A 16,103-nucleotide genomic window follows, 5' to 3' on the forward strand; every position below is an offset into this window, starting at 1 on the left:
AAGCAGCACGGACCTACAAGCATATTGTCCAATCAGGTCGCTTGAATTGAGTTGCGTGTGATTGATGCGACGACGCGTCACACGTATTGGTTCCACTGAGAACTCATCAGCTGTTTGGAGAAGTGTGCCTGATCTGAAGGTACGTTTAAATGATTTTCTTTGCAATTCTTTCAGAAACCTCGTTGTTACATTGTATGTTTCGTAAAACGTCATTATTCTCAATGGTTTTATAAAGAAGTTTACTCTTGCAAATGTATTACTTTTAGTTTTCATTCAAGACGTTTAACTGTTTCTCTTATATATTTTGGCTTCTATATTCTATATCTTAGCTGTAGAAACAGTGATTTCTGGCATAATAATAATAATAATAATAATATTTTATACTGTACACATTATAATGTGTGATGCATAAATGTAATTTTAGCATTCAAAGCCATTTATTTTATTCATTAGTGTTTTTTAGTATTTTTTTTAGACAAAATACTATTTCAATTTTTATACTGGCGCTTTATTGGTTATCGGCCATAAGCCATAACCATGAACATAATTTCACACAATATTTGTAATGATCTAAAGGCTGACACTTTTTCCTGTTTGTTTGTTATTTACTGTCATTGAGAAGATTGACACTGATTTAATGTGCTCTGGTTGGTACAGGTAATAATTATAATAGTAAAAAATATTTTTTTCCCTTAATAACTGCAATACCTGTCAGTGAAACTCCGTATAAAGGTATTTTAACATTATTTGGGAAGTGTAACATGTTTTATAGTTACTTTACAGTTGCAACTTGCAAGCAGGTTAATATGACACAATATTGATATTTATTATTGTTTATGTTTGCTGGCAGAATGGGTAGGAGTTACTTTGTTGATGAAGCTGTGGAAAAATATCTTGGTGGTCTTCTGGCAGCAGATCCAGGATCATGTGTGACTGGACTCCTGGCTGGTCAGGTGAGGAAGCTAAACTAACCTATATTTAATCGTGTCAGTTCACAGAACAATTTATCCTAACATTTTCTTTTTACAGTCCTCTCCTCAAAGAGATTTTGTGGTGCTGGCTGTGCAGACTCCTCAGAGGGAGAGTGAGGGGCAGCTGAAGTCTTCTAGAGGAAGCGGCCCACTGGATGACATTGATGTGGAGTGGGTCACAGAGCATGCCAGGCAGGTGAGTAGCCTGATGTCTTGCCACTCACACACAATGGCTTTGAAATGTTTTTACAGTCTAGTTGTACAGATGAGGATTTTGTCTTTCTCCATTCTAGGTGTCCCGCATGTTACCAGGAGGTCTTTGCATTCTTGGCTTGTTTTTAGTGACCCCACCTGAACTCTCCAAAGATGCCCAAAACACGTTAAAAAGGGTACTGTTTTTTAAAATACATTTTATTTAATAAAAAAAAAAGCATTCATTTAATAATTATGAATTTTATTTTAGGTTAATTTAAAAATACATTTTAATTAAATTATACTAATAATAAAAAAATGTACTGGACCACATTTGAGCTTTTATTAAAGATGGTTTTGTTGGCCATCATTTTATTTTTGTGCTTATCTCTTTTTGTAGCTTATATTTGCCATGGATAAATGCATAAGTAAGGGAAGACTGTGGGAACTGACAGAGGAGGATGTGACCGATCGAGTCACCCTGCACATCTGCTCCAAAACAAAGAAGTATCCTGCACACTACATCCCTACATAATTTCCTCTGTGATCTACAAGCATCACCCACTATGAATAACCTCAAAAGTTTGCATGATCCTTGACTTAAAATGTACAGAACTGTCTGCAAAACGCTTGATGTAAAAGATCCAAAGGTGAGAGACGTTTTGGGTACTACAGTAGTATCGTCAATACGGTAGTACTGTAAGTTATGTTGTATTTGCAGCAGGTACACTATTTAAAACGTTCATTTGAACATGCATCTATGCAAGAACATTACAAGACAGTCTTTTTGAGTGCTGCTACGTTTCTGCTGTGAACATAACAGTACATTACTATAGTGAGTAGAAAAATATAATAATGTAACTTTACTTAATAGAAACTTATTTTACTTTTTTTTTTTTTTTTTTTTTTTACTGTATAAATTGAGTGTTTATAAAAGATAGATGCCTTTATAAATTTTAGGGGTCCTCACACGACGATGTTTGTATTGGGGGTCCGTGGCATCTAAAAGTTTGGAAACCTCTGATATGGAGTGTTTCCCGGGTCCCGATGCTTCAGTTCAAACACACTTATCCCAGTTCATTTTACAATTAGAAATTGCACGTCATTGTTTGCGCTGCGAGAAAGAAACTGAAAAGATTAAAAAAATCAGCAGCTTAAACATTATTCATTATTCACTTATTCTCGCAGGTTATCCTTTGCTCATTTGACAGATTCTGGAACAGATGTAGTGGTTCGTTTCTAGAACATTTCTAGATCTTTGCAATGTCGAATGCAATTCCATTCATCAGCATAGCAGTATTTGCACACGGTTCTTATCAGTCATATCAATCTTTATAATGTGATGCATTATAAATACATTTTATGTCTTAATATACATACTGCCCTCCAGTCAGAGGTGGAAATATCAAAATATGGGGGCAAAAATGCCCATGTATGAGTTGTTCTTTTATATTTATAACATGACAGGTCAGTAATATGACACGAGCAAGAGTGCTGTTTTTCCGATTATCAACACGATTGCAAATGTGACTGATTTTATGCAACAAAAAGTTATTATGAAATGACAGTTTAGACACAGCGATGTCAATATGTCAATGTTTTTGCTCTATTTCACTACCAAAAATAGTTCTAAACAAAGTTTTGTTTTGAATCCGTGTTTTTGATCAAATCGGCCGAATCAATGATTCACTAAGCCTACTGAAACTGCACAGTAGTAACAGGTCTGAGGTCCACTTGGAAAAGCCTAGAGGTGATACAAACCAATACAATAGTGAAATTTCATGAGACACTCAAATAAAGTAAGAGAATTAATGAATCCCTAAAGCAAGGGTTCTTAAAGGATTAGATATATGATTTGATATAATTTGTAGCTGGTATATTATCGTGAGATATGTGTATGGTATCATGACAACCCTATACTGATTTCTAGAGTTCGTCCAAGCCAGCAGACTGGAAGTATCAGACATGTGTCTCGTCATCCTGGCCCATGTTGACCTGCTCTGTTGAGGTGGATTTGCAGATCCCTTTGACAGGATCTTCCTCTGATAACACAGACAAGTGCATGAAGGTGAGACAGAAGTCAGATGGGGTATATGAAGACAAGACAGTGTTTTATTTGTGAAGGATTTTGTGTAGAATGTTGTGAATGTATCTTTCTTTGCCCCCCATGTCTAGGATTGTCTTAAGAGGTGGGCTAAACAGATTGAGGCTGGTAACTGTCTCATAAGTGGCAGACAGGCATTAGATGACTCTGAACTCATCTCAGGACAGGTAAAAACATAATTCTGTCATTTCTCTGTCATATTTTTTTTAAATTTGAGATGAAGTAGATATTTTTTTCTTTCAGAAAAAGAACCTAAAGACAACCCATCGTCAGACTTTCCCTGCACGGATCCTTGTCTCAGATGTGAGCTCATAATCTTATCTCATAATAACGAACATTATCAATGAGATATATTTGTGTGTAGTCAAAGGTATAATGAGAATATTGATGTGACAGGAGCAGCCAGAGCTGGATGAGCGGTCCAGTGCTCTAGTTCAGCTGTGCAGTGGCTCCATGAGGGTTCGAGGGGTGGTTCACTGCAGGGCCTACATCCACAACAACAAACCCAAAGCCAGACATGCAGTACAGGTCATTAAAGCCTATTCTCAATGCTTTATGCTTAGGGATAAGTAATATTTTGGTACTATATCAGTTATAAGACGATAAATATCGATATTAGATATTTAATTGTTAATGCTTATTTCCCCTCATTTTACATTTAAATTACCTTGGCGTCATCTGCAGTAACAACATCTTATGAACACTAATAATTAAATAACGGTTAAATATAATCTTAAGCAAGTCTCAGTGTACATTTTTCATATTATATATTTAAGGTCGTGATGCCTGAATTAGCATTTAAAACAATTTCTGTTATTTCTTATTGGTTTATTATTCATTTATTTAGACAAAATAAGCCATAACATGAACATTATTTCACACAATATTTTCATAATCAAAAACCTGTCTAAATACACTTTTGTATTTGCCTGTTATTGATTGATACTGATTTAATTTCTCCTTTGCACTTGTAGGCCATTAAGAGAGACATCATAAACACGGTTTCCTCCAGAGTGGAGATGTTTCTGGAAGATGTTTTAATAAGTGAAGGGAGTCGCAAAGGTAAAGTGGTCCATCATGTCATACATATTGACGTTGAAAGGAAAGTCAACACAAAAATGAACATTCAGTCATCATTTACTCATCCCCATGTCGTTCCAACCCTGTATGACTTTCTTTCTTCTGTGGAACATAAAAGAAGATATTTTTAAGAATTTTGGGAACAAAACATTTAGAGTAAATCTCATTTTTAAGGTGAATTATACATTGAGGTTCCACAAACATTTGCAAACACTAGATGGCAGTAGGGTACCACCCTTTGTCTTCAGTAAGTTTTGTACTTAGTACAGACATAAATGTATTCCTAATTCAAGACATGAGTTCCCATATTGTTTCTCTAGGTCTGTGCACTGGGCAGCAGGCTCTTCCTCGGCGTGTGTTTGCCCCAATGCCCTTCTCCGGCCTGTCTGTGTGTGACTACATGTTCCCAGATGAAAGTACAGCTGATGTGGCTGATCGTCTTAAAGAGATGCTGGACTGGGAAACACCAGAAGAGGACATAGATATTAGTCTGGAGAGCAATCAGTGTATGTTTCCCATACTTCAATATGAGATTTTAGAGCAGGGGTTCTCAATTTTTTACCTCAAGGCCCCCTTTCTTGCAGAGTTTAGCGCTAATCTTGATCAAACTCACCTGCCTTTAACTTTTTAGTTTTTCCGAAGACCTTGGCTGTGTCCGAAAACACCCCTATACCTTTAATAGAGCACAATTTGAGGGGACAGCCATTTGTAGTGGGGTCCGAAACCATAGAGGATGTTGTCTATTGCACTCATTCACAATGCACAATCCCACAATGCACCACAACGAGTGTACAACCGATCGTGCTCAACAGCTATATAATACCCATAATGCACCGTGAAAGTCGCACGCCAAATTAATTCCTGCGTCTCGCCAAAAGAATGGCACTCAGAGCTGAATCAGCCATCCATCCATTTTCCAAACCACTGGTTGAATGTGGCTACAGCGTAATATCAATTCAATCAATATAAAAATCATTTTTAATTTATTATTAAATTGTTTAATTAAGGTTTATACATAGTTTCCATGACAGAGTTCAAGATCTATCTTTTTCATCTTACTACTGGAGCTGCCAGTGTTCTAAAAGTTTCAAACGATTAAACAGCAGGCACAAACTATGCAAACCGGTACGACACAGTGTCCGAATTCACTCACTTGTTTTCATTCACTCCCTCAAGTGAACTATTTTAGTTGACTAACATAGGGAATAGTGATTAGGGTTGGAGCAAAACTCTGCAGGAAAGTGGACCTCGAAGGCCAGAGTTAAAGGATTAGTTCACCTCAAAATGAAAATTTCCTGATAATATACTCACCCCAATGCCATCCAAGATGCTCATGTCTTTCTTTCTTCAGTGGAAAAGAAATGAAGTTTTTTGAGGAAAACATTTCAGGATTTTTCTCCACACAATGGACTTCAACGGTAACCAAATTGTTGAAGTCCAAATCAATGCTGTTTCAAAGGGCTTTGAAGTGCTTCAAAGGGCTCTGCACGATCCCAGCTGAGGAATAGGGTCTTATCTAGCGAAACGATCGGTCATTTTCGAAATAAAATAAAAATGTATACACTTTTTAACCACAATTGTTCGTCTTGTGCTGGTCTACGACGCGCCAGGCATTACGTAATCACGTTGGAAAGGTCACGCTGGACGTAGGCGGAAGTACAAAGCGAACATGCGAAGACTAATACAAAAGCCCTTTAACAAAAAAGGTAAAACAATGATGTCGGACGATTTTGAAGTTGGAGGAGAAAATGAGATGGAGTTTTTCGCCCTACCCTACCTTTTTGAACCGGAGTACAGAGATGAAGACCTTAAGGCCAATTTATACTTCTGCGTCGGGTGCGCGTAGAAGGTACGGCGTAGCATACGCATTGACGTGTACCATACGTCGTACCCTTCGCCGTACCCTGACGCGCACCTCCTCAAAAATGTAACTACGCGTCGCGGAGACGCGGACCGCAAGATCTGTGATTGGCCGGCTGGATAGCATCGCGTTTCCTCCTACGCATTTCCGGAATGATCTTCTGCACTCTCCACCGCCCGCCCGCCATTTTTAAATTCCGAAGATCAGTGAAGAGCCATGGAAATAGACCAAGTGACCGAGAGATTGCTTGAAGAAGTGCGGAAATACAGCCATCTGTATGACTCCTTCAGTCGCCATTGCTCGTAGAAACCTAAACTCAAAACAGCCGCGAGGAATGTAAACACAGTGGAACATTAAAACCCACCCGCGCCAACTAGCGTTTCGGCGGTGTAACTGCAGAGCAACACAGACATTCGCAGAAGTATAAATGCTCACGACGGCGTTGCCTACGTGCGTAGCCTACGACGTACACTACGGCGTACACTCGACGCAGAAGTATAAATTAGCCTTTAGGCAGATGGGGGAGACGTAATTACGTAATGCCTGGCGCGTCGCAGACCAGCAATTTGGTTACCGTTGAAGTCCATTGTGTGGAGAAAAATCCTGAAATGTTTTCCTCAAACTTAATTTCTTTTCCACTGAAGAAAGAAAGACATGAACATCTTGGATGGCACTGGGGTGAGTAAATTATCAGGCAATTTTAATTTTGAGGTGAACTAATCCTTTAAGAACCCTTGCTTTAGGGATTAATTAATTCTCTCACTTTATTTGAGTGTCTCATGAAATTTCACTATTGTATTGGTTTGTATCACCTTTAGGCTTTTCCAAGTGGACCTCAGATCTGTTACTAGGGTATTGTGCAATGTAGAGCAAGTCCTTGCAAAGTCATTGGGATTCAGGGATGACTGAACACATTATAGGGATGTTATGGTTAAATGGTCAAGAATGTGTATAGGTGTGTGATTTCCAGAATGCTAAGCGATAAACCTTTTCAAAAGGAGCACATACAGACACACCCTGCCTTATTCCCCTCTAAAATAATAGCCAGCTACACCTTGCATCTTGTTCAAACCAGTTTAAGCCCACAAAAGTTTTTTCCATGTATGGTTAAAAGGAAAAACATAAGTGATATGTTTAACCGGAGGCTATAGAATGTCTGATCCCTTGTAATAACGGCCCTTCGGGAATTTTGGATCATCATCTTTATGACAACACAACTCGGCCTCCTCCTTAGAGAGAGGAGATTAATTTACTCTCTTGTTTCTTTTCCCCTTCTGGTTGCATTTCTCTCTCTTCTGTCCTACAAGCCTACAATACCTAGATTTTTTTTTACATGTTTGTGCATGTTTTTTCCCCCAGTATTCTCTCCTGAATTGGAGATGACTGACAGCCACAGTGATGATTCCAGTAAACACGTCGTCTCAGAAGTTCAAGTTGAAAATCCCCACATTCACAAAGCCCCTCAATACTATGCTGGTAAGTGCCTAATATTATTCAGAATTATTATTATACATATTAAATCACTCTCTATTTCTTACTTCTTATTAATACAATAAATCATTCTTTTTGTTGCATGGTATTAAATGTGGCTCGACAATATTGTTAATGATACATTATCTAATGATACAGTGTGAGTGACTCCATGTCTTGTTAGTTGGGCAGATGTGACCGTATTTTCTTTTTGTGATTCCTATTATTCTTGGAAACATTCTCATATTCCTGTTGGCTCATTTCCACCCACCTGATCTCTCTCTCTCTCTCTCTCTCTCTCTCTCTCTCTCTCTCTCTCTCTCTCTCTCTCTCTCTCTCTCTCTCTCTCTCTCTCTCAAACACACAGGTGTGGCAGTAGCAGCAACCATTGCTCTCCTTGCCACAGCCACATCTCTACTGTATTTTAGTGAGTGACAATGGAAATAGTAAATAAGTCTGTATGAATGTACAAGTGAGTGTGTATATTTGTATAATATACTATATAATCTTTCAACATACTATAAAAGTTTTCAAATATAATCCTTAAAATCAATAAGTCAAAAAATAAGTCTGTTATAGGATTATTATAATGTAAGATACACTATATGGCAAAAGTATGTGGAGACTCCTTTCTAATAAACAGGTTTGGCTATTCGAGTGAAGACATATCTTAATGTTACACTATATAATGACAATCTAGAGAATTCTGTGCCGAACTCATTGTCTGACCTTACTGATACCCATTGATGGGTTTATTCTTTTTCCATTGTTCTGAAATTAGACACACAAGCATCAATCAGGTCAGGTCAGGTCTGATGTTGGGTGATGGGCTTTTTTCAGGCCAGTCAAACCATTTCTTTACTAATTGTTGCCACATAGTTGGAAAAACTTTTTTGTGATGAAGTACTGTAATTTGATTTATACTTGAATAACAGAATAGACAAATCCATTAATTTGAAACAGCTCAAAATATATATTTTTAAATAAGTTAATTGGGTAACAACATACCAGTGGCTGTTAACTTGAGGGCAAATTACACAATCCTGTGGTGTATTCTTTTTTTCTTTTTTCATGAGAGGGGAATAAGATTTCTTACAGGTAACATGTTTTCACTTGCTTAACCTTAATAATAGATCAAAAGAAAAGCGTGAACTATCATTATCCTACATGTCTTTGCAGAATGATTGTGGTTTTTCTAGTATTGTGCCAGTATTTTCCTGTGTTGCCGTTGTAACATTTTTCATGTCATTATCAAACCAGTTTCTTCTGGCTTCTGTAACTGCTTAGCATTAAAGGCATACAGGAACTGACGTATTAAATTAATATAATTAAATATAATTGCCGGAAACATTTTGTGTTTGTGTGTGTCATGATCAGCCATCTTCAACCTTTACAGACGAAGGACCCCCTGGTAGTGGATACCTTATGATTTTTACATTGCAAATCCATTAAAATAAATCTATTTAAATAATGTGGCACGGACAGTGAAACATTTAGGTGAACTTTAGTTTATATTTAATTTTTGTTCACTTTTTCTTTTAAACAAAAAGAAAAGAAAAAAAATCTTGGTTTAAGATCAAACCATAATGGTTGTACCCCCATTCTAAAGTACCAAAATCATCATGTGTATCCTTAACAGGGTCATTTAGTTTTCACAATGAAATGCTGACGTAAACCCACATTCACCTGCACCTCCAAACAAGCACTTGCATATGAATACTCTCTCAAACACTCGGTAATCCTGTGATCTTTGAGTTAGCTGGGTACATGTCAGGACATGTTTTACCTGAAGTTTTAGTTGTATAGTCATGAAGACATAAAAGACAGAGGAGGGTTCTTGGCCTCTCTGTGTTCATTGAAGTAAAACACCTGATTCATTTAGTGTAGCGTGACAACATGAAATCACACTTTTTCTGAAATAATTTATTCTTTAAGCAGATAGCGGGTCGATACAAAATAGATGACAAGTACAGTGTCATTGTGTGGCAATTTGACTTTCATACCAAATTGCTCCGTGTGACAAGCCTTATTAATAAAATAAAATAAATGGACCTGCAAATCTGAGTTCCCACAGTCATGGAAAACCAGGACATTTCAGGAGAGTTTAATTTCTGTTATGAATATACACTACCGGTCAAAAAGTTTGAGTTCAGTTAGATTTTTTTCTTATGTTTTTGAAAAGTCTATTTTGAAAAGTAATTTATTCCTGAATTTTCAGCATCATTACTCCAGTCTTCAGTGTCACATTATCCTTCAGAAATCTTTTTAATATGCTGTTTTGGATCTCAAGAAATATTAAAATAATATTAAACATCGGGAGCGATGACATTGATAATTTCAATGTTTAAAACGGTTGTGCTACTTAGTATTTTTGTGGAAACAAATTTTTTTCAGGATTCTTTGATGAATTAAAACTTTAGAAGAACAGCATTTATTTGAAATAGGAATTTTTTTAACATTTATAATATCTTTACTGTCACTTTTGATTAATTTAATGCATCCTTGATGAATAAAAGTATAAATTTCTTTCAAAGAAAATCTTACTGACCCCTAACTTTTGAATGGTAGTGTATATATGTCACAATTAATTACATTCAATATAAAATATTCCATCAGCTTCTTCACAAACCATAATAACATGCAATTTGTGAGTATGTATTTTTTCCCCCTGAAAATGATACTTGTGGGGCATCTTTGCCTTTGAGACAAATAGTCTGAGGAGAAACGGGATCAGGAAAGGACCTCAGTTTGGGACTCAAACTTGTCTTATATGGCTCTGACAAATCAATCAGTTGTTTCACTTTCTTCTACTTTTCAGTAATCAAATGCTACTGGAAAGGTCAAAAAGTCATGGAAACGCATTGGAAATAAAACGAGCATGACTGAATGCCTTTGATAACCCTATGAAGAATTTTACTGCTGTAGGCCCTAAATGACGTGTTAGTAAATGCCTTTAGGTGTGTGTGTTTTTTGGAGTCATGGCCCAGTAGTCACACTCGATCTATCTCAGAAACAAATCTGACTGACTGACTAATGTAATTCACTTCCACCCTTTAAACTTCCATTAGTCAACATCAGTGTTCTCTTCCTCATCGGGGCAGGCTGCAATCTCTTTCTCTGGCAACAGACCGTACTCATTTAAGAAGTTCTCCACATCCGTGGCAAAGAACTCCTCATTCAAGTGCTTTGTGAAGCACAAGAAGTTGCCCAGCAGCTCTCCAGCCTTGTACACCAGCAGGGCGGGCAGAACGTCGTCTGAAAAACGCTCGCCCGCCCCGGTGGCAGAGGCTCGGATTCGGCAGAATTTGACGGTGGAATATTCTGCCGCCAGGCAGGTCAAGCAGTTGTTGAGTGCGTCACAACCTCCGATCCCGTCATCATAGATGTGCACCACCACTACTGTCAGGCGGTGCTCTTTCTCGATGACATCCAGGAAGGCCTCGCCGCTATCCAACTCAAACACGGCATCAAACTTAGGCCCGAAACTCAGCCGCCCGTGCATCTCCTGCATGCACTGCTTGCGATACTTACGCAGACACGTTTCGTCCTCTTCTTGGATCATCTCGTATTCCTGAACGCTCATCTGCGTGTGGTCAGACAAAGCAACATGTTAATAAACATTACAAAACGCTCACACGGCCAGTCAATAATCTGAACACGCTTGTGATGATCTTAAAAACCATTTAATTTAAACTGTAAGTTAATAAAAAAAAATATTTATAAAATAATTTTGCCTCACTTTTTTTTAATGAATGAATTACTTAAACTGAAAATTGAAGGAAAAAAGAAAGAAATACGTCTATTTAGCAAGGATCCATTTAAATTGTAAAATAAATAAATACATTTCTATTTATCATAAATAGCCTACTGTTCTTTTGAACTTTCTATTGATCAAATAATCCTGAATTTTTTTTATCACAGTTTCCACCCAAAAAAATAAGCATAAGCTGTGTTCATGATTGATAATAATAAGAAATGTTTATTGAGCAGCAAATCAGCATATTAGAATGATTTCTGAAGGATCATGTGACACTGAAGACTGGAGTAATGATGCTGAAAATAGAGCTTTACCATCACAGGAATAAATGACATTTTAAAATATATTAAAATAGAAAACAATAATTTTAAGTTGTATTAATATTTAACGATATTACTGTACTTTTTGTATATTTTTGTATCAAATAAATGGAGCCTTGGTGAGCATACAAGCCTTCTTTAAAAAAATATTTTAAAAAATCTCACCGACTCCAAACCGTAGCGTAGCATCCAATACAATTTATAAAGCACTATGACTCCCTTATGAAGATTTATTTAAAGGCACACTATGCAGTTTCAGTTTTTCTCAAACAGCGCCCCCTAGAGTCGCTGTGGAGTACTTGTATGTAAAGTTACTCACGCAGAGCCGTCTCTTCACTCTTCCAACCGCGCTTTCTTCATTTTCTTTGTCGACTCTGCCATAATTCATGTCTGAAATGTGTGCTAGTGTCTTCCATAGAGGCTGCTTCATATGTTGTTGATGTATGTGACGTCGTGCCGTAAAGCAAGTCGTGATTCTCGCGAGATTTGTCGGGGCGACACCTCTCAAACCTGCATTGCTGGTTTTGCCAGCCCCCCCTATTTTGCTATTGGGATGATTCGCCCTACCAACGCCCTACCATCGAAATGATTTTGAAGCGGTTATATTAAGGTTAAATTTTTGCATAGTGTGCCTTTTTAAAAAAAATGATCACTGGATGATTTCATGTTATTTTATATTTTTTTATAAAATGTGAAAAGTATTAATCCTATAGAATGAGTAGCTATGAGTAGCCATGTGTACTTGGATTCTTGGAATTAAAATGATTTCCTCATTTTGTTGTGTAGATATAAGTTGGGTATTTTTCACAATACCTTGCGGCCTATCTTTTCCCGGGTGTCGTCATTTTTGGATTTGGGGTTGGACATCTGTCTGAGGAGCTCTCTCTTGTTGGGAGGGATGCTTTCATGGTCCTGACTCTCAAGTTTGAATTTCCTCCAGTCATGGATCACACCTTTGGGCCCTGAGTTGCAATGGGTTGATGGATGAATCTAGTTTAAATCAGTTTCCAGGTTTATAGTATAATTTAGCCTCTATATTACAGATAATCTTAGGCGTATCACAGCATAATGATGAAAATCTCCAGTATTATCTCATCATTACTGTATGATCAATCGATTTTTTTTTATTTTTTTTTTTACCTGTTTGTGTTGCTGGAAGTTCCTCAATCTCAGGTGAACCTGACATGATGATTCTTCTATGGAGACCTGATAATAGATATTACAGATTTTATGCCCATTTTGTGCAACATCCTCTAACAAAATGACTTGAAGTGGTTGACATTTCCTCATTCCTTTTTATATTTCCAAACCATATGAGACGAACAAACAGATGGGAATTTTTATGTTTACCAACGTTTACGTTAGTCATTCTGATGTAATCCCGCATGCAAAGTAGATTTTATTTCTGTTGCATGAGTTCTTGACACTGTCAGGGTCTGTTACAATTATCCAGGTTGAGGTGGAATTAGCAGATTACTCTCTTATAGGTGATGGATTAGATTACAATCAGATTACATTGATGTGAGTAATGAGTTTGTTGCGCAAGTGCCCTCAGTGTTTCTTTTTTCTTACAACTAAAAATACATTCTGAGACTGATTGCATGGCAGATGTAGCAATGCTTCACACACATACATCTGAGTAAATGTAAAACCGCATGAAATCTGACAAAAAAAAACAAAAAAAAACACTAATATTTATGTGGCCTTCTCAGAGTGCTTCCAATGTGTATGTGAGCAGCTGGCTTAAAGAAATGTGCTGATCAGTTACTACACTGGATGCTGTGAACAAGACGCACTCGGAAACACGTCAGAAGTAATCTTGTTCAATCCGACTAATTGGCTCTATTTAACATATTTTCACTCCCATAAAGAAATTCCATTACCAAATATGCTAGTTGCAGTATTCATGCAAGCAAGTCAAAGGCTTATGCATGTTATAAGCTGGTTTGTTATTGCAGATATGTTATTGCAGTATTATAGACCAGAACATTTAAATCATTGCATTTTAATAAAACATTATTAGAAATATAATTGTTCACCAAGTTATTTTTATTTGTTATTTTTTTATTTAGAAAAGTGTCCTGTCTGAACCAGGCCTTGTATAGTGATTTCAAATACAGCAAAAAAAAAAAAAAAAAAAATTGAATATATGTATTGTTTGTGCATCCTGTATATATACAGAATTATCCCACAAGGAAAACTATCCCAGAGAACCATGTTTGCAGTGCTCATTAACCAGAGGAAGAGTTAGAGAAATGTCATTCTTACCTGACCGTTTGCTGTGATTGCCTTTCTTTGCTGTGCTCTGTCTCGGATAATGTCTCTGTCTGCATGGACATCATGGTTACATCTCAGTAATAATTTGGTGTGGTGTAATAGGATTACAGCAGAGGAATTAAACCAGCATGTCACAGAGAGAGATAAACGGACAAAATACAGGTCCCTCATTATTACAATAAGCTCCTGGCACTTTCCACACACTGTAAATCATCCAACTTCTATTTTGTCAGACACACTCTGCAGTACTGCATGTATTTACATGTGAAGTTTGCTTTTATAAAGATATATAAAGTTTAAGCACTTTGAACCTGGATCTGTTACTGGGTAGGCCCTTTAGAGAAGCATTGTGGCTGCAAAGGGAATACCCATAATTCCTTGCACTTGAATAGTTTATTTGTGTGTGTTTGATCAAAACATGGGGAACTGTGAGGGTGTGTACATTTATTCGTCCTTTAGAATGAAAGGACAAAACATCTAAGTGCATGTTTTTGATTGTTTTAATTTAAAATGTTTTATTTTAAGTAATTATAGCATGATTAGTGTCCTTTTTTGTAATTTTTTTTAATGTATTTACCATTCAGCCCCCTATTTAACTTTCAACAAATACGTAATTTATTACTGTACTTGCTCATGAATAGGGTTGATTTAACTTAAAAATGTTAGTTTGGGTGAACAACCCGTCTAATTGCAAACATTAGTTTGCAGCTGTTTGCTTTCTTTTTTTTAAAGTTAACGCATACATTTTTACAGTGCGGGTCACTTTTATGTCTCACCAAATTATTTTAATGAAGCATTAAAGGCGTAATATTACTCATTTTACTCATAAAGCCCCATTCTACCTCAGAGGTATATTCAATAATGTCATAATTTTGAAATAATCTCTTAAAAACATAGTCGGTTCAGCTAATTTCAATTCCAAAAAAGGAATAGCTTCTTCCAGACCTGAAAAAAAAATCATGGAAATGTCTATAATTAATTTATTTTCCTTATCCAGCAATTATAAATTAATGGAAATGGTGTGGGATTTCTGTTTGTGTGTAATTTAATGTGTTTTTAATGGTAATCTTAATATACCTCACTATTTTACAGTTGCTGGCGATTACATAATAGCTGGTGTGGCCTTATGACACTTAAGCGTTATGACAGTTATGTTTAGGTGAAAAAGACTTGATGTACAGACTGATATCCCCTCCTGTCTGCACATGGAGACGATTCTAACATGTTGTTTCATGTCCTTTTCTTTGCTTTCTCATCTCATCTGTATTCCACCTTTACATTCCCTCACATTCTGCAGTGGGACAATAAAAAAGAGTTAATTATTCATGAAAACGGAAACACTAGTTAGCAAAGAAATTCGTTTTTCACTAATCGCTAGATGGTGGTAAAATCCACTGAAAAGTTTTGAAGGTTTGAAAAACTCTTTGCTTGAGATGTATTCGGGGAAGCAGAGAGACCTCCCCTTTTGTTATATTACTGGATTTATTTGTGCAGGGCAATCTGCCACACATTTTTTGCAAAGTCGTTTCTTTGGCGCACCCTTTGCTGACATACTTTGTTGAGGAGGAACGGTATAGCATTACGCATGGTTTTACTTTTTCTTTTGATCCTTCAAAAAGTCTACCATTATTCACTAAACAAATACCTTCATAATCTGTATAGATAACAGCTCTGCACTCTTTATTCCCTCTCTTTCTCAACTTCAAGAGGTGCATGCTGGGATCATTTTTAAACTGTACTGAAGTAGTTGACATGAATGGTCATTAACAAACACTTGTTAACTTCTTTTGCTTTTTCGCAGTCAGAAATGTGCTCATCCATACAGTAAAATCCTTTTTTGTAAAGAAATACTATTTATTTTTGTTCACAAAATTAATTGCAAGCATAAGTGTTTGGCCATTAAAAGGTTTTCAGGATAATGAGAAGGTTAAATTCAGTAAGATGTTTCTAAAGTAATAGTGTGTACATGAAAATTAGCCACATTTAATAACCTTGTTTATCATTAAATTATGTAATGTTATAACAAACATGAACATAAAAACCCTGCTTTGTACCTCAAAACTTATAACCA

The 16,103-nt window shown here is 36.6% G+C and overlaps 2 protein-coding genes across 3 annotated transcripts; one reads left to right on the forward strand and one right to left on the reverse strand.

Moving 5' to 3' along the window:
• The first annotated feature begins 60 nt into the window (after positions 1 to 60).
• Positions 61 to 8,570, forward strand: odr4 (odr-4 GPCR localization factor homolog). 2 transcript variants are annotated; one of them, XM_082172424.1, is made up of 15 exons: positions 106 to 138; positions 651 to 732; positions 851 to 953; positions 1,030 to 1,167; positions 1,265 to 1,360; positions 1,564 to 1,670; positions 1,777 to 1,813; positions 3,094 to 3,231; positions 3,339 to 3,434; positions 3,511 to 3,570; positions 3,664 to 3,795; positions 4,242 to 4,329; positions 4,668 to 4,853; positions 7,568 to 7,684; positions 8,046 to 8,570. In XM_082172424.1, the coding sequence occupies exons 3-15, from the start codon at positions 852 to 854 to the stop codon at positions 8,111 to 8,113; spliced, it is 1,365 nt and encodes a 454-aa protein (XP_082028550.1). In that variant the 5' UTR covers positions 106 to 138; positions 651 to 732; position 851; the 3' UTR covers positions 8,114 to 8,570. The 2 variants fall into 2 exon arrangements, with proteins under 2 accessions (XP_082028549.1, XP_082028550.1); XM_082172423.1 differs by lacking the exon at positions 651 to 732 and having other exon boundaries at positions 61 to 139.
• A 981-nt stretch (positions 8,571 to 9,551) lies between these two features.
• Positions 9,552 to 14,484, reverse strand: pdca (phosducin a). The gene is made up of 4 exons (XM_082172425.1): positions 14,024 to 14,484; positions 12,896 to 12,961; positions 12,569 to 12,717; positions 9,552 to 11,261 (listed from the first exon to the last, which is right to left on the reverse strand). Exons 2-4 carry the CDS (start codon positions 12,939 to 12,941, stop codon positions 10,743 to 10,745), a joined length of 714 nt encoding a protein of 237 aa, XP_082028551.1. The 5' UTR covers positions 12,942 to 12,961; positions 14,024 to 14,484; the 3' UTR covers positions 9,552 to 10,742.
• Positions 14,485 to 16,103: the final 1,619 nt, after the last annotated feature.

The sequence above is a fragment of the Leuciscus leuciscus genome (assembly GCF_965113295.1).
Source record: "Leuciscus leuciscus genome assembly, chromosome: 6".
NCBI classification, from domain to species: Eukaryota; Metazoa; Chordata; class Actinopteri; order Cypriniformes; family Leuciscidae; genus Leuciscus; species Leuciscus leuciscus.

Bases quoted from the DNA above. Each gene is read 5' to 3' on its own strand.
- odr4 (XM_082172423.1), top strand. From the start codon at position 852: ATGGGTAGGAGTTACTTTGTTGATGAAGCTGTGGAAAAATATCTTGGT. The intron at 1,671-1,776 runs GTATCCTGCACA...TAAAATGTACAG, and splicing joins ATCTGCTCCAAAACAAAGAA to AACTGTCTGCAAAACGCTTG. The intron at 3,796-4,241 runs GTCATTAAAGCC...TTGCACTTGTAG, and splicing joins AAGCCAGACATGCAGTACAG to GCCATTAAGAGAGACATCAT.
- pdca (XM_082172425.1), bottom strand. From the start codon at position 12,941: ATGTCAGGTTCACCTGAGATTGAGGAACTTCCAGCAACACAAACAG. The intron at 12,718-12,895 runs GTAAAAAAAAAA...ATTGCAACTCAG, and splicing joins ACTTCCAGCAACACAAACAG to GGCCCAAAGGTGTGATCCAT. The intron at 11,262-12,568 runs GTATTGTGAAAA...GACCACACGCAG, and splicing joins GGGAAAAGATAGGCCGCAAG to ATGAGCGTTCAGGAATACGA.